At 52.5% G+C, this 20,855-nt stretch overlaps 1 protein-coding gene across 2 annotated transcripts; it reads left to right on the forward strand.

Annotated features, from left to right (window-relative positions):
• The first annotated feature begins 7,332 nt into the window (after positions 1-7,332).
• Positions 7,333-20,303, forward strand: LOC129120803 (myosin-7). 2 transcript variants are annotated; one of them, XM_054633570.2, is made up of 39 exons: positions 7,333-7,533; positions 7,944-8,087; positions 8,510-8,666; positions 8,788-8,815; positions 9,044-9,155; positions 9,517-9,609; positions 9,734-9,797; positions 9,999-10,097; positions 10,188-10,291; positions 10,371-10,509; positions 10,594-10,712; positions 10,819-10,968; positions 11,140-11,310; positions 11,447-11,756; positions 11,840-11,907; positions 12,045-12,132; positions 12,249-12,366; positions 12,454-12,577; positions 12,768-12,904; positions 12,987-13,113; positions 13,227-13,355; positions 13,426-13,668; positions 14,041-14,217; positions 14,325-14,470; positions 14,563-14,653; positions 15,325-15,714; positions 15,804-15,930; positions 16,032-16,150; positions 16,460-16,656; positions 16,864-17,047; positions 17,276-17,441; positions 17,521-17,645; positions 17,727-18,035; positions 18,169-18,372; positions 18,577-18,702; positions 18,805-19,080; positions 19,554-19,649; positions 20,061-20,195; positions 20,283-20,303. In XM_054633570.2, exons 1-39 carry the CDS (start codon positions 7,333-7,335, stop codon positions 20,301-20,303), a joined length of 5,814 nt encoding a protein of 1,937 aa, XP_054489545.1. The 2 variants fall into 2 exon arrangements, with proteins under 2 accessions (XP_054489545.1, XP_054489552.1); XM_054633577.2 differs by having other exon boundaries at positions 20,286-20,303.
• Positions 20,304-20,855: the final 552 nt, after the last annotated feature.

The following is a 20,855-nucleotide window of genomic DNA, read 5'->3' on the forward strand; positions in this document are numbered from 1 at the left end:
ATTGCTCCCACTGCAAAAAATGTTCTTCTTGTGGTGAAAGAGAATTCCCCCTGGAATAATTTTACCAATTACCCCTCATCCTTTCCATGGGATTCTTGTAAATATGGAATCTCCATCTTTGTGGCCACCCTTCAAATACTAGAACATGGTAATAAAGTCTCCCATAAGCCTCTTTTTCTCAGAAAAAGAACAAACTGAACAAACCCACTTCCCACTGAACAAACCTAGCCTCTCTTCATGTGTCAGGCTTTTCAGTCATTGGGTCATCTTCTCTGGACTCTCTCCAGCCCATCCACATCTGTTTTGCTTACCAGGGACCAAAACTGAACAGTATTCCAGATGTGGCCTGATGAGTCCTGTATTGAATGGGATAGTGACTCCTCTGCCTCTGCTGGTGACATAATTTTTGATGTAACTCAGCATCCTGTTAACTTTCTCTGCACTGTTCACCCATCTTGAACTGCTTGTCTACCAGGCCCCCAGGTTCCCTCCCATATAGCTGCTCTCCACCCAGGTAGATCCCAGCCTGTGCTGCACTCCTGGATCATGTTTGCCCAGGTGCAAGACCTTACATTTGTCCTTGTTGAACTTCATCAAGCTCTTGCTAGCCCATTCTTCCAGCCTATCCAGGTGCTTCTGCAGGGTGTTTCTCCTTTCCAAAGGGTCCACTTCCCCACTCAGTTTGGGGTCATTGACAAACTCCAGCTGAGTAAAGAAATGCTGCTGGAGAGGAGAAACACAAGCCCTGCTGGCTATTGAACTGTAAGGGCACTAGGCTGACCCTTCTCTTGAGATGGAGAGAACAGCAACAGCACAGGTACCAATAGGGACAGGAGCAATGGGTGTTCCTTATGTCCCTTCTACTTCCAAAGAGTTCCTGTCCACCCCCACAGATGAGAAGTCTGGCCACAGCTTTTGTAGCAGCTCCTTATTCTCCTCTGGAGCCGGAGCCCTTCATCCCTAACAAAATGGTGCCAAACACTGCCTTTCAAGGTGACCTTTGGTGCACTTGGTGACAACTCTACAACTGGCTCAGGATTATGCCGGCCCAGGCCGGTCCAAGCCAGGGATGCCAGGTTCGAGACCTGCAGTCCCTACTGCTGCTCTTGTGTCTGCTGCTGAACTGCATGGGTACTGAAGGCTTCAGGGTACTTTTCCTCCTTGCTGCCCTGCAGGAAAACAACGGCTCTGAAGACGTGACCCTGGTGTTGTGTGTCTGCCTGTCCTTTTTCAACAAGTCCCCCTGCAGCTCACACCTGAGGGTGGTGCTTTAGGATATCCCCAGGGCTCTCTTTTGCCTTGGTCCACTTCCCCTGCTATGACCAGAAGAGCCCAGCTAAGAGCAAAAATCTGCCAACAGGGATGTGCCAGTGTCCCCTGCCTCAGAGGAAGTGGGGGCTTAACTTCTGCAGGAGGGCTAAGCCAGTTCTCTGAAGCTGAGGGAGAGGCAGTAGCCAACATCACCTGACCCAGGAGGTTGAGGAGCTTCTGGAGGACCAGGAGCATGTTCTAGGGTAGGGGATGTCCAACTGTTGCAGCCCCTGCAGTGCCATTGTGACCACAGAAAGAGGAGCAGGCGCCCTGAGGCATGATCCCATCTTGGACTGAGTTCCAAGCATAAGGAGACCTTTGGCATGTGTCTGACATGTATTTACCATGTGGGACAACTTGGTGGAGAATGCCTCCAGAGGAGGCAGCAGTGTACCAGGCCTGCATTTCCTTCTGTGTTTGTCCCCTTCAACAGCAGTTGGGTATTTTGGGCCAAGGCTGGTTCTGCTGGTGCAATGCCAGAGCACACAGTGCATCTCACTCACAGCCTGTGGTCAGGGCTCTGAGTGGCCACCCTCTGGTCACCCACCATGGCCATTCAGGCAAAGGTCAGCTGGACCCAACAGCAGTGTCCCCACAGTCTGTGGCATTGCACACTGCTGATAGAGAGTAGTGCTGAGGCAGAGCTGGGCCCATGAAGGTTTCAGCAAAGCACTCTATTGGCATGAAGACTTGAGTCTTTTGGTTTTGATCAGCATTAGAGCCCTGCTTCCCCAACCTTCTGCAGGGGGCTATTTCAGAAATTTGGCCATGGGCAGAACTGCTTTGAGCCCCGATGGACAGAGAGGACTTTTTGGAGAGTGCCCCAAAGGACTGAGCAGTTCAGGGCTGGTGAAAGGAGAGAGAGTGGGGCAGAGCATTCGGTAGGACCAGAGTTCAGGGAGGGAAACAAGCAAGAAAGCAGAGCAGAGCACTGTCAGTGATAGGAAACACTTGGCAACAGCAGCAGCTCTCCCTTGCTCTTTGTGCCTTGCAGCATTCCCTGTGTCTGCCCGAGCTCCAGGCGCAGCAGGATCTGTGAGTTCAGACTGGGCAGACGTGCACTGGATCAGAATGCTGTGCACCTGTTGGCTGCCCCTGAGCTCACAGCAGCCCGACTGGAGACTGCTTTTAAAAGAAAAAAGCTAACCACCTGCGGTTTCCATGGCTCTTTTCTATAGGAACTGTCTTCTCATGCTTCTATTCCTTCCTTTTTCTTGCCCTGCAAGGAAAGAATTTAAGAGAGGTGCCGAGTGAAGCTCCAACCTTGAGACTTGTTAAGTCACTGTCATGCTTGCTACTGAGCTTCGTTCACTCACTTGTGTATCAATAAAATCCACTGTCCCTTCTTTTGAGAGTGAAGTGCAGGACTCTATCCATGATGGCAGCAGGAAGGCCGTTGCCAAGCTTGGACCAGGCTGGGGTCCCAGGCTTTACTGGAGTTGTGAGGAAGGGCACACTCCAGAAGTTTCTTTCCTCCCTCCAGCATGTATTCTCCTCTAGTTTCCTGTCATAGCCGGCCAAAAGATTGGTGCTGATGAAACAGGCCCTGTTTATGGCCACACTTCCTTTTCCTGCTGTCTCACACTTCCTAATAGAGGAAGAGAGTGCCATGGTGGGAATTAGAGTTGCCTTAGCTGTACCTTCCTCTCCATCCATGTCTTGAGTCCTCCTCAAGGGAGTACTGTAAAGAAAGGACAGTCTCAGCAGTCTGTGTTTACATGTGCTGCTGCAGTCTGATCTCTGTGGCACTGCTCTGTCAGCAGTCACACACCACAGAGAAAAAGGACACTCATTTCCCCTTCTCATTTCAGAAGGAGCTCTCTGGGTTTTTATCTCACCTCAGGCTGCAGATGCTGGGCCACTGTGGAACCTGAGCCACAGCTCCTGCCTGTTTTGAGTCAGGTCCCATAGGGATCCTGGTGAAGAAGAGGGGCAGGTATTGGGTCAGTTTTATCTGGCAATAGATCCCATTTATTTTCCCCAGACTGAGTGCAATGCCATTGTGCCGGGGATACAAATGAGCAGGGGAGCACGGCTGGGGCGGGTGGGAGGTGGCTCTGCTGGCAGCTGGAAGCTCTTGACACATATGGAAGGCAGGATGGCAGATGGGGCAGCACAGAAACAGCTCTGTGTGATGGTCAGGGAACACAAATAGTCGAATGGAATAGATAAGACCACTCTTGGCACTGAGGAAGCACCAGGAAAGGAAGCCCTGTCATTAGACAGTGGATGGGGGCGGGAGGGGGTTGGAAGCCCAGAGAGATTTTGTCTGGACAGACCCAAAAGGCCAAATTGCCAAAAGTAAAGTCAAGGAAAGCTCTGGCTCTGTCAGTCAGAACCAAGTTCAAGTCAAGTGCTGTTCAGCCAAGGGAGAGGCAGTAACCAGCCTCACCTGTCCTGGGAGGATGAGGAGCTTCTGCAGGACCAGGAGCGCATTTCAGGGAGGGAATGTCTGAGAGGGAAATGCCTGAGTGGTACAGTCCTTGGTTTATGGCGGCCTTGTTCTTGTTCCCAGTCTTCTGGTCTTTCAGTTCAGGGTCCTGAGTATGCTGAGAACAAGTGCTCTTGCTATTAAAGACTGAAGCTGAGGAGCCATTAAGCACCTGAGCCTTTTCCTCATCCTTGTTGCTATGTTTCCCCCCATATCCAATAAAGTGTTGGAGCAAATTAGGTAAAATATGGAGAAAAGAAGATAAGTTATGAAAACGTTGGGGAAAATCAGGGGCAATTAGGGTGAAATTGAGAAAATTGTGGAAACTGTGAAAACTGTGGAAACTATGACATTCGGAGAAATGGGGAAAAATTGGGGGAGATTGTGGCAAAGTAGGATGGAATTAGGGGAAATCTGCAGGCAGTAATAAAAAATTAGGAGAAATATATGAAAATTTTGGTAAATTTGGGAGATAAATTTCAGTTAGGGGAAGTTAGGGATATAGTCTGGCGAAAAATTTGGGAAAATAGAGGGAAACGAGGACAATTTGGGGAAATTTGGAAAAAGTGAAATACCTTAGGGGAATCAGGGAAAATGTATGGAAATTTAGGGAAGTTTAGGGGAAATAAAGAAAAACTTGGAGGTAGTGGAGCAAATTTAGGGAGATAAGGGAAAATACCAGGAGAATACGAGGAAATTTAGGTGTACAAGGTCAGAAGAGGAAAATTAGGGGCAATACAGGGAAATAAGGGGAAATTAAAGGAAACTAGCAAAGTGAGGGAATTAGGGGAAATTGGGGAAAACAAAATTTGGCCATAATTTGGGGAAATCAAGGGGAAAACAAGGAAATTTGAGTTAAATTGCAGTATAAAATGAGGACATTTGGAGAAAAATATGGAAAAATTGGGAAAATTAGGGGACACCAAGGAAATTCAGGGCAAATTGATAGAAATATGGGGAAAGCAGCAGGAAACAAAGGAAATTTGTGGCAAACTGAGGGATATTTAGGAAAATCAGGGGAAAACCAAGGAAATCTGAGGAAAAATCAGGAAACTTTGTGGGGAATCTGAAAAAATAGGTGAAATTCAGACACCTGGTCCTCTGTAGGGTATCTAATAGGATTGATGGGGCCTGGATGCCTGGGTGCCCCTGTCTATTCTTAGGTGAGCTTTGGGGGTCGAGGGGGGGAAGGGGAACCTGTGGGGCCAGCCCCATATATGGTTATGAGGTGAAGGTGCCCCACAGCCCCACTGGCGTCACAAGCTGATCGGATGTCAGGGGTTGTGGCGGGGGGGCATCCCAAAAATATCCCATTGTGGGGGAAGGGAGAGGGAACAAAGGGATGGGAGGAGGGGCACAGATGCCTGAGTTCCCTTGGAGGGGGAAGGGGGGTCACACCTGTCCTTTGTCTGTCTGTCCCCTCCCCCAGCCCAGGGGGACCCAGGCATCCAGGCGAGTCTTTTGGCTTGCCTCATCTATCCCATAATAAACTGGGGGGGGGGGGGGGGGGAGGGGAAGGGGAGTTAGAGGGGGGCCCTATGGGGACTGAGAGTGGGGTGTCCTGTGGGTCTGCGGGGTGCTGTGGGTCTGGGGGAGCCCTATAGGGATTCTATAAGGCTAGGAGGAGTGGGTTGTATGGAAGGTCCATAGGGCCGAGACTGGCCTGCAGGAAGGGGGGGAAACCATGAGGGTCCTATAGGGAAATATTTAGAGGTTCTATGGGGCTGGATATGGGTCCTATAGGACCATGGGACTGGGGAGGGGTGTCTGGGAGTGAGTTCTGTGGAGCTGTGTGCACTTAGAGGGATCCTATTGAAAGGAAATAATGGGAGCCCTGTGGGGCTGAGAAGGGTTCTACACATGTCCTATAGGGCTGGAGTGATGTCTTATGGGGCTGGGGGAGTCCTGTGGAGCTGGAAGTAGGTCCTATGAGGTAGGAGACAGCTATAGGGTCCTTGTGGGTGTGAGATATGGGGGTCCCATGGGACCAGTGGAGTTTTATGGGTCCATAGGGGTCACTGGACCTATGGGGTGGTGAAGGTCCTATGGGACTACAGAGCAGAGGGAGGGCTCTATGGATTTGGGGAGTGTACTGTAGATCCACAGGGGTCACCGTGTCCCTATAGGGCAGTAAGGTGGCCCTGAGGTCACCCGTCTGTACATGCCCCCCCCCCCTCCCCTGGTGACGCAGCTGCAGGGGGGAGGGGGGGATATAAGGGGGGTCCCCCAGCCGGCGCCTGCAGACCCAGGGGCAGGTGGGGCAGGGGGCACTTGGAGCACCGTGAGGGTCTGGGAGGGGGTTATGGGGGAACTAGGGGCAACTGGAAGGGACTGGGAATGAACAGGGAGGAACTGGGAGGGAACTGGGAGGGTCTGTGGGTGAACTGGGAGGGACTGGGAGGGTCTATAGGAGAACTGGGAGGGTCTATGGGTGAACTGGGAGGGACTGGGATTATACTGGGAGGGTCTATAGGGAAACTGGGAGGGACTGGGATTATACTGGGAGGGTCTATAGGGGAACTGGGAGGGACTGGGAGGATCTAGGAAGGAACTAGGAGGGTCTTTGCAGGAAACTGGGATGATACTGGGAGCATCTGTAGGGAAACAGGATGGGACTGGGATGATGCTGGGAGAGTTTATGTGGTAACTGGGAGGGACTGGAGTGATACTGGGAGAGGAGGGAGGATACTGGATAAATCCTAGGGGGGTACTGGAACTTACTGAGCAGTACTGTGTGTGTGTGTGTGTGGGTTTGTGTCTGTCTGTCTGTCTGTGTGATGGTGTACTAGAGAATTACTGGCAGGGCTGGGCAGGGATGCTGGGATGTAATTGGACATATTGGGATATACTGGGACATACTGGGACATACTGTGGGGGGGTTGTTGTGTCCCGGAGCAGGACCAGAACCGCCCTGAGTCTGCACTGTCACCCCCTGACTCGGAGACCACAGAGAGAGGTGGGGCTGAGTAGTGGAAGGAACTGAGGGGTGTCTGGGGAGACTGGGGGTGTCTGGGAGGGTCCGGGATGATACTGGGAGGGTCTGTAGGGAATTGGAAAGGACTGGGAGGGACGCAGGAGTACTGGGGGGTACTGAAGGTGTTGGGGTGGGATAAAGGGCAGGCAGTGTGAGGCACTGCAAGGAACAGGGAGAACTGGGGAGGGCACTGGTACTTCCAAGAAGGAACTTGGGATGGAGATGAGGACTGGCAGGAACTAGGAGCACTGTAAAGGAACTGGGAGCACTGGAGAAGAACGGGAGAAGATGAGATCACCGAGGATGGACTTTGGATGGGGCTGACTGGGAACACTGGAGAGGAACTGGAAGCATTGAGAGGGAACTCTAGATAATGGAAGCACTGAAGATGGACTTGGGATAGGCCATCTGGGAGGAGTGGGGCCATTGGAGAGGAACTGGGAGCACTGGGGAGGAATGAAGGAGTTGGGTTGACCAGGTGGAAGTGGTAGATGTGGAGAAGAACAGGGAATGATGGGTTCACCAAGGAAAGAGCTTGGGTGGTCAACTGGGAGGAAGTGACAGCACTTGAAGGGTCTGATCCCTCCTACCCCACCCAGCCCCATCCAACGCCACCATGCCTGATGTGGAGATGGCTGAATTTGGGGAGGCTGCCCCCTATCTCCGCAAGTCGGAGAAGGAACGGCTGGCTGCCCAGACCCGCCCCTTCGACCTGAAGAAGGACATCTTCGTCCCTGATGAAAAGGAGGAATTTGTCAAGGCCACCATTGTCAGCCGTGAGGGCTCCAAGATCACTGCTGAGACCGAACATGGCAAGGTGGGGGGACCCCAGCTACACCTGGGACACCAGAATATCCACATGGGACACAAAGAACCCAATCCACCTTCTCTAGAACCCAAGAAACATCTAGACCCCAACGTGCCTTCTCCAGCACCCACTGGATGCTCAGATTCCACAGCATCTTCTCTAGAACCCAGGAAATACCTAGACCCTGCTCCACCTTTCCCAGAACCCACTGCACAGTTAGACCCCATCCAACCTCCTCTATTACCCCAGAGACACCCAGACCCCAAAACATCTTCTCTACCACTTGAGGGACACCTAGACCTCCTCTGGCTCTCAAGTGAGCACTAAGATGCCCAGCTCCCAGCCCTTTGGGAGGGAACAACTGGGGCAACTCCTTGCCCTGTGTTCCTGCTCCATGGGGTCCTCCTTACCTTGAGCAGACAGTGACCGTCAAGGAGGACCAGATCATGCAGCAGAACCCCCCCAAGTTCGACAAGATTGAGGACATGGCCATGCTGACGTTCCTCCATGAGCCCGCCGTCCTTTACAACCTCAAGGACCGCTACGCATCTTGGATGATCTATGTGAGTTGTGAGCCCATGAGGTTCTTCAGACCCCATCCAGAACTCAGACACCCTTTCTGTAGACCCCTTGGGCCACATAGGTGCAAATTGTCCCTTCTCCAGATCTCATGGTCCACCTATAACTGGGATGATCCTTCTTTACACCCCTTTACACCCAGATCCAAGATATCCCCAACCCTTTGGGCCAATAAAAACCACAATGCCCCTTCTCCAGATTCACATGGGCCACCCAGAACTGGGACATCCTCTCTCCAGACCTCTTTGGTCCCCCGTATCCAAGATGTCCCATCTCCAGTCCTGAAGGTCCCATCTCCAGACCACAAGGGTGATCTAAACCCAAGATATAGCCCAGCCACAAGACATCCCTTGGACCACCTGGTGGGATAGCACCTTCTGACTGACCAACCTGCTCCTTTCTCCAGACCTACTCGGGGCTCTTCTGTGTGACTGTCAACCCCTACAAGTGGTTGCCCGTCTACAATGCCGAGGTGGTGGCTGCCTACCGGGGAAAGAAGCGGAGTGAAGCTCCACCCCACATCTTCTCCATCTCTGACAATGCCTACCAGAACATGCTGACAGGTAGGGATCTTCTGCAGGGACCCCATAACCATATTCCCCGATCCTTTTTGGGGAGCAGGAGAGGTGGAGCAGAGCCAAGGTGGGCTTCAGAACCTCATGTTTCTTCTCTTTATCCCACCAGACCGAGAGAACCAATCCATCCTCATCACGTGAGTAATCTCATCTGTAAACGCTGTCTTAATCCTGCTCACAGCTAAGACCCCCTCACCTCGCACACAGCCCCTCCCCTTCCCTCTTGAAGTCATGCCCACTGGCCAACCCTTTATTACTACATGGACTTGTTTGTGGAGGTCCATTATCCATCCCTCCCCAGTGAGTTCCCACCCCCAGCACCATAGCACCAGTACCCAACCATTTCTCTCTTTGGCTACCTTCAGCGGAGAATCCGGGGCGGGGAAGACTGTGAACACCAAGAGGGTCATCCAGTACTTTGCTGTCATCGCTGCCATCGGTGACCGTGGCAAGAAGGAGGCGGGGGCCCCAGGCAAGGTAAGGGCAGTAGGTGGGGCATGACACCCTGGGGTGTGGCAACATTCTGCTGCCTGCCTGTCCAACCAATGACACAATCAACCACCCAAACAATTACCAAACCAAACACCCAAAAATCCAACCAACCAACTAACCAACCAACCAACCAACCAACCAACCAACCTTCCATTCATCTGTCCCACCCCCATCCAACCAACTAACCGTCTCTCCATCCACTCATGGCATCAACACACATCCCTGTCCACCGACCTGACCACCTGCTAAAACCTTCACTGTGTTCTCCCATACATTTAAACCTCACACCCTTCATCCCCTGCATCTTACTGTGAGAAGCCCCCTGACACTGTCCCACTCCATCCAGGGCACCCTGGAGGACCAAATCATCCAGGCCAACCCTGCCTTGGAAGCCTTTGGCAATGCCAAAACTGTCCGGAATGACAACTCATCCCGATTTGTGAGTGTTGGGGGTGGTGTCTGTAAGGAAGAGTCTAGGGGGTGGAGTCTGTGGGGAAGAGTCTGTGGGTCGGGGTGTTCTGGGAAAAGGTGGCCATCTCCACCTCCTTCCACTATTCTTCCAGGGGAAGTTTATCCGGATCCATTTTGGGGCCACTGGGAAGTTGGCATCAGCTGACATTGAGACCTGTGAGTAGGTTGAGGGCTCCATGAGAGGACATCTTGTTGTCCACCATGCCTTCCTCTATCTCTCCATCCACCTGTCCATCCTTCTCCTCATGCCACCATTCATCTACCCTTCCATGTCCTCAAGCCTCCCTCCATTCATCCATCTGACCCTCTATCTCCTCATCCCAAATTCCACTCATCTTCTCTTCATTCCCATCCCAGACCTCCTGGAGAAGTCCCGTGTGATCTTCCAGCTGAAGGCTGAAAGAAACTACCACATTTACTACCAGATCCTCTCCAATAAGAAGCCAGAGCTGCTGGGTGAGCTATGCTGCCAACCTGATCCCATAAATACCTGATCCCGCACCCCTTTTGGGACCTGCCTGTCCCAACCTCTTTTTCTCCTTTCAGACATGATGCTGGTGACCAACAACCCCTACGATTATGCCTTCATCTCCCAAGGAGAAACCACAGTTCCATCCATTGATGATGGGGAGGAGCTGCTGGCCACGGATGTGAGATGGGAGGCCATCAGGCAGTGTGTATGTGTCTCTGTGGGCTGTAGAAGATCTTGAACACATTTTTGCCCCACAGAGTGCCTTTGATGTCCTGGGATTCACTCCAGAGGAGAAGAACTCCATCTATAAACTGACAGGAGCCATCATGCACTTCGGCAACATGAAGTTCAAGCAGAAACAACGGGAAGAGCAGGCAGAACCAGATGGCACAGAAGGTTGGGTCCAACCAAGGTTGAGGTGGAAACTGGGGTGAACTCCATGATCCTTCCAGGTTCATATTTTCACTTCTTCATCCTCAGAGGCAGATAAATCAGCTTACCTAATGGGGCTGAACTCAGCTGATCTTCTCAAGGGGTTGTGCCATCCTCGGGTCAAGGTGGGCAATGAGTATGTCACCAAGGGGCAGAATGTCCAGCAGGTAAGCACAACATCACAAAATGTCTTCCTTTTGGGTCGACATGGTGCCATCTCCAGCAAGGAGAACACCAAGAGGCCCTCTCACTTGTGGAGCATCCTTCTTCCAGGTGATTTATGCTGTCGGAGCCTTGGCCAAAGCCGTGTATGAGAAGATGTTCAACTGGATGGTGACCAGGATCAACAATTCACTGGAGACCAAGCAGCCACGACAGTACTTCATTGGTGTGCTGGACATTGCTGGCTTTGAAATCTTTGATGTAAGCCCTGGTTGACTGTGTTGTGTTGACTCCATTGGATGTAGATTTAATCATACTGGATGGTCAGATGACTTTGTTTTCACTTGTGTTGACCCTGCTGGGGCTCAGGTTGACGCCGCTGAACATATTCTACTGTTAACCCCACTGGCTATCTCCTCTCTCCTTCCCCAGTTCAACAGCTTTGAGCAGCTCTGCATCAACTTCACCAATGAGAAGCTGCAGCAGTTTTTCAACCACCACATGTTCGTGCTGGAGCAGGAGGAATACAAGAAGGAGGGCATTGAGTGGGAGTTCATTGACTTTGGCATGGACCTCCAGGCCTGCATTGACCTCATTGAGAAGGTACCACCTCCCTCAGGGTCTTGTGTGGGCTGGGGAAGGGCCCTTTCTTTTGCAGCTTGGCAGGAACCCCAAAGTTCCTTGGCCAGTTGGGTTGTACTTGCTGTTCACTGTAGCAAACAAGGTCTCTTCTTCCTAGCCCATGGGGATTATGTCCATCCTGGAGGAGGAGTGCATGTTTCCCAAGGCCACGGACATGACCTTCAAGGCCAAGCTCTTTGATAATCACCTGGGCAAGTCAGCCAACTTTGGGAAGCCACGAAACATCAAGGGGAAGCCAGAGGCCCACTTTGCCCTTATTCACTATGCCGGCACAGTGGACTACAACATCATCGGGTGGCTGCAGAAGAATAAGGACCCCCTCAATGAGACAGTGGTGGGGCTCTACCAGAAATCAGCCCTGAAGCTCTTGGCCAACCTCTTTGCCAACTATGCTGGGGCTGATGCACGTAAGAGGAACCCCTTTCCTCAGCATCTGGGATTCTTTCCACCCTGTCCCTGTCCTATCTCATCCTCTCTTCTTCTCCAACAGCTGTGGAGAAGGGGAAAGGAGCTAAGAAGAAAGGTTCCTCCTTCCAAACTGTCTCTGCCCTGCATCGGGTGAGCATTCAAGGGTTATTGGTGGATTCCAGGGTGTGTGAGCCTGGAAAACATGTCCCAGGGCAAGGGATAAGCCTTGGTGGGACAGGCTGGGGGGTGTCTTCATTCCCTTCATCATCTCCTCCTCCATTGTTCAGGAGAATCTCAACAAATTGATGACCAACCTGCGGTCTACCCACCCTCATTTTGTCCGCTGCATCATCCCCAATGAGACTAAGTCTCCTGGTGAGCCAGTTCCTGAGGGTTGATCCAGAGGATACTGCTGGGCTCTGGCCAGAGGTGGTCGTGGGGAGCAGTGCTCTGGGGCAGGCCTTGACTCACCAGTCTTGATGACCCACCAGGTGTGATGAACAACCCCCTGGTAATGCACCAGCTTCGCTGCAATGGAGTGCTAGAGGGCATCCGCATCTGCCGCAAGGGCTTCCCCAATCGCATCCTCTATGGGGACTTCCGACAGCGGTAGGCAAGGAGGAGAAAATGTGGGAATGGGATGGACAACCCCACTGGGACTGAATTCAGACGTTTCCTGTCCTCTCTGGTCACCAGGTACCGCATCCTGAACCCTGCTGCCATCCCTGAGGGGCAGTTCATTGACAGTCGCAAGGGTGCTGAGAAGCTCCTGGGATCCCTTGACATTGACCACAACCAGTACAAATTTGGACACACCAAGGTGAGGTCATTTGATCTCAGTTCTGGTGGTCCCATCATCCACAAGGTTTTCATGGTGGGACCAGATGGACTCTATGTCCCATCATCTGCTTGTCCATGTGCCCATCTGAGGTCCCTCCATCCACACCACTACCCATCCCTCCATCATGCCTTCACATGCCAGCAGCACTTATCTTCATCTTTCCTCAAAGGTCTTCTTCAAGGCTGGGTTGCTGGGGCTGCTGGAGGAGATGAGGGATGAGCGCCTGGCCCGGATCATGACCCGCTTGCAAGCCCAAGTCCGTGGTTTCCTGTCCCGTCAGGAGTTCAAGAAGATCCTAGAGCGCAGGTAGGTGGTGAGATGGAGATGGTGTTGCATCCATGTTGAATGGAAGCCCCTGGTGATCCACGTCTTGATGTGGCTTCTCCAGAGACTCATTGCTGGTGATCCAGTGGAACATCAGGGCCTTCATGGGGGTGAAGAACTGGCCTTGGATGAAACTCTACTTCAAGATCAAGCCCTTGTTGAAGAGTGCTGAGACAGAGAAAGAGATGCAGGTAGGACAGGGCCATTGGTAGGGAAGGTGGGTGGGTGGATGGAGAGAGTAAATGGTAGGTGGGGACAAAAAAGGAGAAATGAGATTTACGTGGCATGTTTGTGCCTCCCACAGAACATGAAAGAAGAGTTTGGGCGGCTGAAGGAGGCCTTAGAGAAGTCAGAAGCCCGGCGGAAGGAGCTAGAGGAGAAGATGGTCTCCATGCTGCAGGAGAAGAATGACCTTCAGCTCCAAGTGCAGGCTGTGAGTGACCTAGATATCCCAGCCCCATGCTCCTTTTTCATTCATCTCAAACCAAGCTTATCCCTTCCAGGAGCAAGACAACCTGGCTGATGCTGAGGAGCGCTGTGACCAGCTGATCAAGAACAAGATCCAGCTGGAGGCCAAGGTGAAGGAGATGACTGAGCGGATGGAGGATGAGGAGGAGATGAATGCTGAGTTGACAGCAAAGAAAAGGAAGCTGGAGGATGAATGCTCAGAGCTGAAGAAGGATATTGATGACCTGGAGTTGTCATTGGCCAAAGTGGAAAAGGAGAAACACGCCACTGAGAACAAGGTGAGGGTGGGGAGACATCTTGACCTCAAATCGTGGGGAACTGAGCTGACTCAAGGCAAAGTGCATAGAGTCTGGTGAAGACCCAAGGCTGGCTGGGCTGGGTTGCCATGAATCAAGGCTGTTTGGGTTGCCATGAATCAAGGCTGTTTGGGCTGCCAAATTCAAGGCTGGAGGGTCATGAAGACCCAAAACTTCTTGGGTTGGATTGTGATAATGCAAGACTGGTTGGCTTGCATCACCAAGAACCAAGGCTGGTTGTGTTTTCCTGCATCTCCTGACTCAGACCCAGCTTCACAAAGAGAAAGAACAACCTCCTGTCTCTTGTCCTACCTCTGGTACCAAGCTGGAGGCCTGATATTTCTCCTCCTGCAGGTCAAGAACCTCACAGAGGAGATGGCCGGGCTGGATGAAACCATCGTCAAGCTAACAAAGGAGAAGAAAGCCCTGCAAGAATCTCACCAGCAAGCACTGGATGACCTGCAGGCAGAGGAAGACAAGGTCAACACATTGACAAAGGCCAAAGTCAAGCTGGAACAGCAAGTGGATGATGTGAGTATAGTCCATGACAGGCACATAACTGGTCCCTTGGGGTGTGGAAGTCCTTCTGGAGTGTGAGTTTCTGGGGGCTGATGGGTGTGTCTCTTCCTCACTTGCAGCTGGAGAGTTCACTGGAGCAAGAGAAGAAGATTCGGATGGACCTGGAACGGGCCAAAAGGAAGCTGGAAGGTGATTTGAAGTTGGCTCAGGAGAATATCATGGACCTGGAGAATGACAAGCAACAACTGGACGAGAGGCTGAAAAAGTAAGGGCCTGCACACTTTCTTGTTCTTTACCTCTAACACCTCTGCTGAGCACTCAGAAGGATGACTTACTGGTGTTTCTCCCCACACCTAGGAAAGACTTTGAGCTCAATGCCCTCAACGCCAGAATTGAGGATGAGCAAGCAGTTGCAGCCCAGCTCCAGAAGAAGCTCAAAGAACTTCAGGTGAGGTGGGCTTCAGCTTGGGGTTCAAGCAGAAGGAGGAACTGGTCCTCCCCATTATCTTCTTCATATCTTTTTGAGAAGAACTTAAACTAGTATGCCATCCATCTGAGGTCGGAAGCCCGTGGCATATCCCTTGTCCCAGAACCTCCCTGTCATTTATTGCCTTGAAATGACTCATGGGCTCCTAGACAGGTTGGCCCATATGGGGGTTGAGCTGAACCCATGGGTTTGGAGTGCTTGGGGTGTAGGGAGCATCTTGGGTAGAATCTTCTGAGCTGAGCAGACCACCTGGGTTGAGTCACATTCATTCCAATGTCCCTAGAGAAGTTTGTGCTGAGTTGTCTGTTAGTCCAATTAGAATGGATCAATTGGAATGTCCTCAAGACCAGTTGAGTTGAAGAACCTCAAGGTAATTTGAGAAGGTGGAGTGTCTTCAAACAAGGCCAGGTTGATCTGGAGAGCTCAGATCTTGACTAGGTTGAAAAGAACTGGATGGGATCGAGACTGATAGAGGTGAAGGGTCTACAGCTGTCTGGGTTGAGCTGAAGAGTCTACAGTTGGTTGAGTTGACTTGAATTGACTTAAACACTCTCCATCTTGATTGGCTGAGTTGAGTGGAGGAGTTGAGTGAAACCAAGCCCACTGAAAACATGTTCATCCCCGGAACACAGGCACGGATTGAGGAGCTGGAGGAGGAGCTGGAAGCAGAGCGGACAGGCAGAGCCAAGGTGGAGAAGCTGCGCTCAGACCTGTCACGAGAGCTGGAGGAGATCAGCGAGCGGCTGGAGGAGGCAGGTGGTGCCACATCAGTGCAGATCGAGCTCAACAAGAAGCGGGAGGCAGAGTTCCAGAAGATGCGGCGGGACCTGGAGGAGGCCACGCTGCAGCATGAGGCCACGGCTGCTGCACTGCGCAAGAAGCATGCTGACAGCGTGGCCGAGCTCAGCGAGCAGATCGACAACTTACAGCGCGTCAAGCAGAAGCTGGAGAAGGAGAAGAGTGAGCTCAAGCTGGAGCTGGATGATGTCGGCTCCAACATGGAGCAACTGATAAAAGCCAAGGTAGGAAACAGGCCTCCAGCCATGAAGGAAGAACACTTCCACTGCCCTCTCAATGTTCCCTTTCATCTTTCTGCCCTTCCTGCTTGTAGGCCAACCTGGAGAAGATGTGCCGCACCATGGAAGATCAGATGAATGAGCACCGGACCAAGTCCGAAGAGGCTCAACGCATGGTCAATGACCTCACCACTCAACGAGCCAAGCTCCAGACTGAGAATGGTGAGGGTCTTGCTCTTCCTAACCCAACTGCCTAACTCTTGCCCAGTGGGGTGGCTTTGGGGTGTGTCTTGAAACTGATTATCTGCCATTCCACCTGACAGGTGAGCTTTCTAGGCAGCTGGAGGAGAAGGAAGCCTTCATCAACCAGATGACACGAGGGAAACTCACCTACACCCAACAGCTGGAGGACCTCAAGAGGCAGCTAGAGGAAGAAGTGAAGGTAGGGCTTTGTTGGGGGGTCAGTGAGGCTGAAAGGCACCTCCAGTGCCAAGGATGTGGTTGGTCTGGGATTGAGAAGTGCATCATGAGCCTGCCCTCATAGTAGGAGAAAATGAATCGAGGGTCCTCAGAAATTCAGTAGTGCTGGTGAATTACAGGGAGGTTGGATTAGGTTGGGTTGGGTTGGTTGGGTTGGGTTGGATTGGATTGGTTGGTTGGTAACTAGGCAGTTGGAGTTGGAGAATGCCAGTATAGCTCAACTTGATATGGACCCAACTTCTCCTCACCTTGTAACTGTCTCCCCTCCCAGGCCAAGAATGCACTGGCCCATGCCCTGCAGTCAGCCCGGCATGACTGCGACCTTCTGAGGGAGCAGTATGAGGAGGAGACAGAGGCCAAGGCTGAGCTCCAGCGCTCACTCTCCAAGGCCAACTCTGAGGTGGCACAGTGGAGGACCAAGTATGAGACAGATGCCATCCAGCGCACTGAGGAACTGGAGGAGGCCAAGTGAGTCATCTCCCCATGAAGGGAGCTTCTGTGGGGCACAGGGAAGTGGAGACTCTTCTACAGTACAAGGATCTGGAGAAAGTATAATAATCTGGAGATAGTAGAGGAGATCCAGAGCAGAGCCTCAGCTAACCAGTGGGTGGAAGAAGTTTTGAGTTGGCCCACTTAGTCCATGGGTCACCACAGTCAGGTTTTCTCCCACAACAGGAAGAAGCTGGCCCAGCGGCTACAGGAGGCTGAGGAGGCAGTAGAGGCGGTCAATGCCAAGTGTTCCTCCCTGGAGAAGACCAAACACCGACTGCAAAATGAGATTGAAGATCTCATGGCAGACCTGGAGCGGTCAAATGCAGCAGCAGCTGCATTGGACAAGAAGCAGAGAAACTTTGACAAGGTGAGAGGACCAAGAAATGATGGAAGGAGAAGGGTGGGAAGGGGTTAGAGAAATGTGTGAATCAAAAAAAGGCAGGAGAAGTCAAAAAGAAATCTGAACAGCTTTCAAGGGCCATGCTTTAGCAGAGCCTCAAGTCTCTTTCAGGAGAGAATTGGGGAAAGGAGGAAGAGGATGGAAAGGGGGTTCTTCAAGGGCAAAGCAGCAGCTGAGCAGGTGATGTCTTCATAGATCTTGTCTGAGTGGAAGCAGAAGTTTGAAGAGTCGCAGGTGGAGCTGGAAGCATCGCAGAAAGAGGCCAGGTCCCTCAGCACTGAGCTCTTCAAGCTGAAAAATGCTTATGAGGAGTCACTTGATCACTTAGAGACTTTAAAGAGGGAAAACAAGAATCTCCAAGGTGAGACCGTGGGCTTTCCCTGCCCACCTTTTTGTATTCCACCACTTTCCACAAGTCTGATTGGTTATCATCTGGGCAGAGGAGATCTCGGACCTGACGGAGCAGCTGGGTGGCAGCCACAAGACCATCCACGAACTGGAGAAGGTCCGGAAGCAGCTGGATGCCGAGAAACTGGAGCTCCAAGCTGCATTAGAGGAGGCTGAGGTGAGCCAAATCACATCTCCATGAGTCCCACGTTGTCCTAGTCTTCTGTGTGTCCCTCTAATTTCTCTCTGTCTCCACCAGGCCTCTCTAGAGCATGAAGAGGGAAAGATCCTAAGGGCCCAACTGGAGTTCAACCAGGTCAAGGCAGACTATGAGCGCAAGCTGGCTGAGAAGGATGAGGAAATGGAGCAGGCCAAGCGCAATCACCTGCGGGTGGTGGACTCACTGCAGACCTCGCTGGATGCTGAGACCCGGAGCCGCAACGAGGCCCTGAGGCTGAAGAAGAAGATGGAGGGTGACCTCAATGAGATGGAGATTCAGCTCAGCCATGCCAATCGCGTGGCTGCTGAAGCTCAGAAGCAAGTCAAGACACTGCAGGGCTGCCTCAAGGTACCCATCACACTTCTATCCCATAAGCATGTTGACATGTAGTAGGTCCCACCACCCCAGAGGGGAAGAAAAGTAGACCTTGAGTCACTTCCCCACCATCCCCACTCACCCTCTTCCCCCATGCCACCTCTAGGACACCCAACTGCAGCTGGATGACATGGTACGGGTCAATGAGGACCTGAAGGAGAATATTGCCATCGTGGAGAGGAGAAACAACCTTCTCCAGTCAGAGCTGGAGGAGCTGCGGGCAGTGGTGGAACAGACTGAGAGAGCCCGCAAGTTGGCTGAGCAGGAGCTGATTGAGGCCAGCGAGAGGGTCCAGCTTCTCCACTCACAGGTGAGACATCACACACCTTCAAGGACAGAGGTCACCTCTATCCAATGGATCTGGGCTTCTTATGGTTTGAGTTACCAAGATCTCCAGATCCTTTAAGCCTGCAGAGTTGGAATGGAGTTGGGGAGCATTAAGTACTGGGGGGTTGAAGAAGGATGGGTCAGCAGTTCAAGAGACACCTCCTGAGATCCTCTCCTCTAACTCCAGAACACCAGCCTCATCAACCAGAAGAAGAAGATGGAGGCTGACATCTCCCAGCTGCAGACAGAAGTGGAAGAGGCCATCCAGGAGTGCAGGAATGCTGAGGAGAAGGCCAAGAAAGCCATCACTGATGTGAGTGCCATGGTGGGACCTATGTCTAGGACACCTTCCACTGGAGGGTGAAGGAGAGCATGCTTTGGTCCTCCTTCCCTGCTTGCTTCTCTCCTTGGGCAGGCGGCCATGATGGCAGAGGAGCTGAAGAAGGAGCAGGACACCAGCGCCCATCTGGAACGGATGAAGAAGAACATGGAGCAGACCATCAAGGACCTGCAGATGAGGCTGGATGAGGCCGAGCAGCTGGCCCTCAAAGGGGGCAAGAAGCAGCTGCAGAAGCTGGAGGCTCGTGTGCGGGAGCTGGAGAATGAGCTGGAGGCTGAGCAGAAGCGCCATGCCGAGAGTGTCAAGGGTCTCCGCAAGTCCGAGCGTCGTGTCAAGGAACTCAGCTACCAGGTGAGTTGTCTGAGCTGGTCCTGGAGGTCATCCACTCTCCCTGTGGCCCCAGGGCCTTATGTCCCATGCTGAACATGACTTAAAAAATGGCTGACCTGCTGGCCAGACAGACATGGGTAAACTAGACCACCCACTGTGTGTATGTCTGATACTGTGTACTGTCTACTGTCTGATATGTAGTGGCACCTAGAATATTGTCTGGGTCATGAACCACCCAGGCCACCTCTCAGCGTCCCAGCATCCATGGGGTCTCTGCATGATCCAGGCCCTCAGGTGGGACCACATCAGGGGCAAGAAGATACCTTCACAAAAGGAGACAACCCACTTTCTGCCCCACAGTTGAGGCCACCCACAGATCTAGAGAGGCTCCACTCCCAAAAACATCATTAACTGTCTCCTGACCCTCACTGCTCTCGTAGTGATTCAAAGCACAGGTAGGATCATGTCCTGACCCACATGTTCTCACCCCACAGACAGAAGAGGACCGCAAGAACCTGGTCCGGCTCCAAGACCTTGTGGACAAGCTCCAAATGAAGGTCAAGGCCTACAAGCGACAGGCAGAGGAGGCGGTGAGCACTGGAGGGACATCTGTGGGGCCACCCCCCAGGAGGGGACACTTTGGGATTAGGGTGTGGGAGAGGATGTGGGGAGTAGTAGGGGACCTTGGGGTGGTCATGGGGTGAGGTATCAGGGGGTGAGGAGAGTAGGTCAAGAGAAAGTGGGTGGGTGGTGACATGTGGAGATGGTGGTGGGCTGGATGGATGGATGGATGGATGGATGGATGGATGGATGGATGGATGGATGGATGGTTTGTTGAGGAGATGGTTGGGTGGCTGGAAGATGGGATGTCTGGAAGGACAGGTGCGTCCATGATGGGCCAGATGGAGCAATAAGAAGATAGGATGGAGGGACAGCTGGCAGGGTGGCAGGAGGCCAGACAGAGCTGTGTGGGAGCCTCACTGGTGTCCCTGCACCCTCAGGAGGAACAGGCCAACACCAACCTGGCCAAGTTCCGCAAGGCGCAGCATGAGCTGGATGAGGCAGAGGAGCGTGCTGACATTGCTGAGTCCCAGGTCAACAAGCTGCGGGCCAAGAGCCGCGACATTGGAGCCAAGGTGGGACTTTCCCCTGCCCTACAGCTGCCCCATGGCTGCCCCATAACTTCCTCATGCTCACAGTCCATTTTTCTCATTCTCCATCAGAAGGGACTCAATGAAGAGTGAAGCTCTGGACCTCCAACAATATTCCCTGGACCACCAAGTGGCCCACCCCCCCTCCCAGCCCCCTAATCTTGGTCAGCCAATAAAAAGCATTGAGCAGCATCAGTTTTTGTGGGGCTGTGTTTGTGTGGGGAGGGTGGGGTTTCCCCATGGCATGGCACACAAAAAGATGTCTGTAGCCCACACAAGATCACCAACCAGTGTGCAGCACCATGTGCCCCACATCGTGATGCAACCAGACCCACAGTGCAATGTGATGTGAGCCATGAGCTCGACCTTGGGCTGCCTCACAGTGTATCTGCTGTGGGGCAGATACTCTCTCTGCCCCATGGTGTTGTGTAACCTCAGCCTGTTCCACAGCAGCCTAGATCCATGTGGGGGGAGACACACATCTGGGGGCAGATGTGGGGGTGGGGAAGGGGGGACCACATCTGGGACAGAATCTGGGATCCCCATATGTGGGGCAGAGCCCCTCAGGCATGTTTTGGTTCCTGAGGTTGCACCTTCTCTTGCTGCACGTGCTGAGGTCCCTCTGTCCTGGCCTGGTCAGTGTTC

Source organism: Agelaius phoeniceus, chromosome 1, assembly GCF_051311805.1.
Source record: "Agelaius phoeniceus isolate bAgePho1 chromosome 1, bAgePho1.hap1, whole genome shotgun sequence".
Classification (NCBI taxonomy): Eukaryota; Metazoa; Chordata; class Aves; order Passeriformes; family Icteridae; genus Agelaius; species Agelaius phoeniceus.

Excerpts from the sequence above, each read along its gene's own strand:
- LOC129120803 (XM_054633570.2), top strand. The coding sequence starts at position 7,333 with ATGCCTGATGTGGAGATGGCTGAATTTGGGGAGGCTGCCCCCTATCTC. Across the intron at positions 10,098-10,187 it reads TAAGAAGCCAGAGCTGCTGG|ACATGATGCTGGTGACCAAC; the intron begins GTGAGCTATGCT and ends TTCTCCTTTCAG. Across the intron at positions 10,969-11,139 it reads CTGGCTTTGAAATCTTTGAT|TTCAACAGCTTTGAGCAGCT; the intron begins GTAAGCCCTGGT and ends CTCCTTCCCCAG.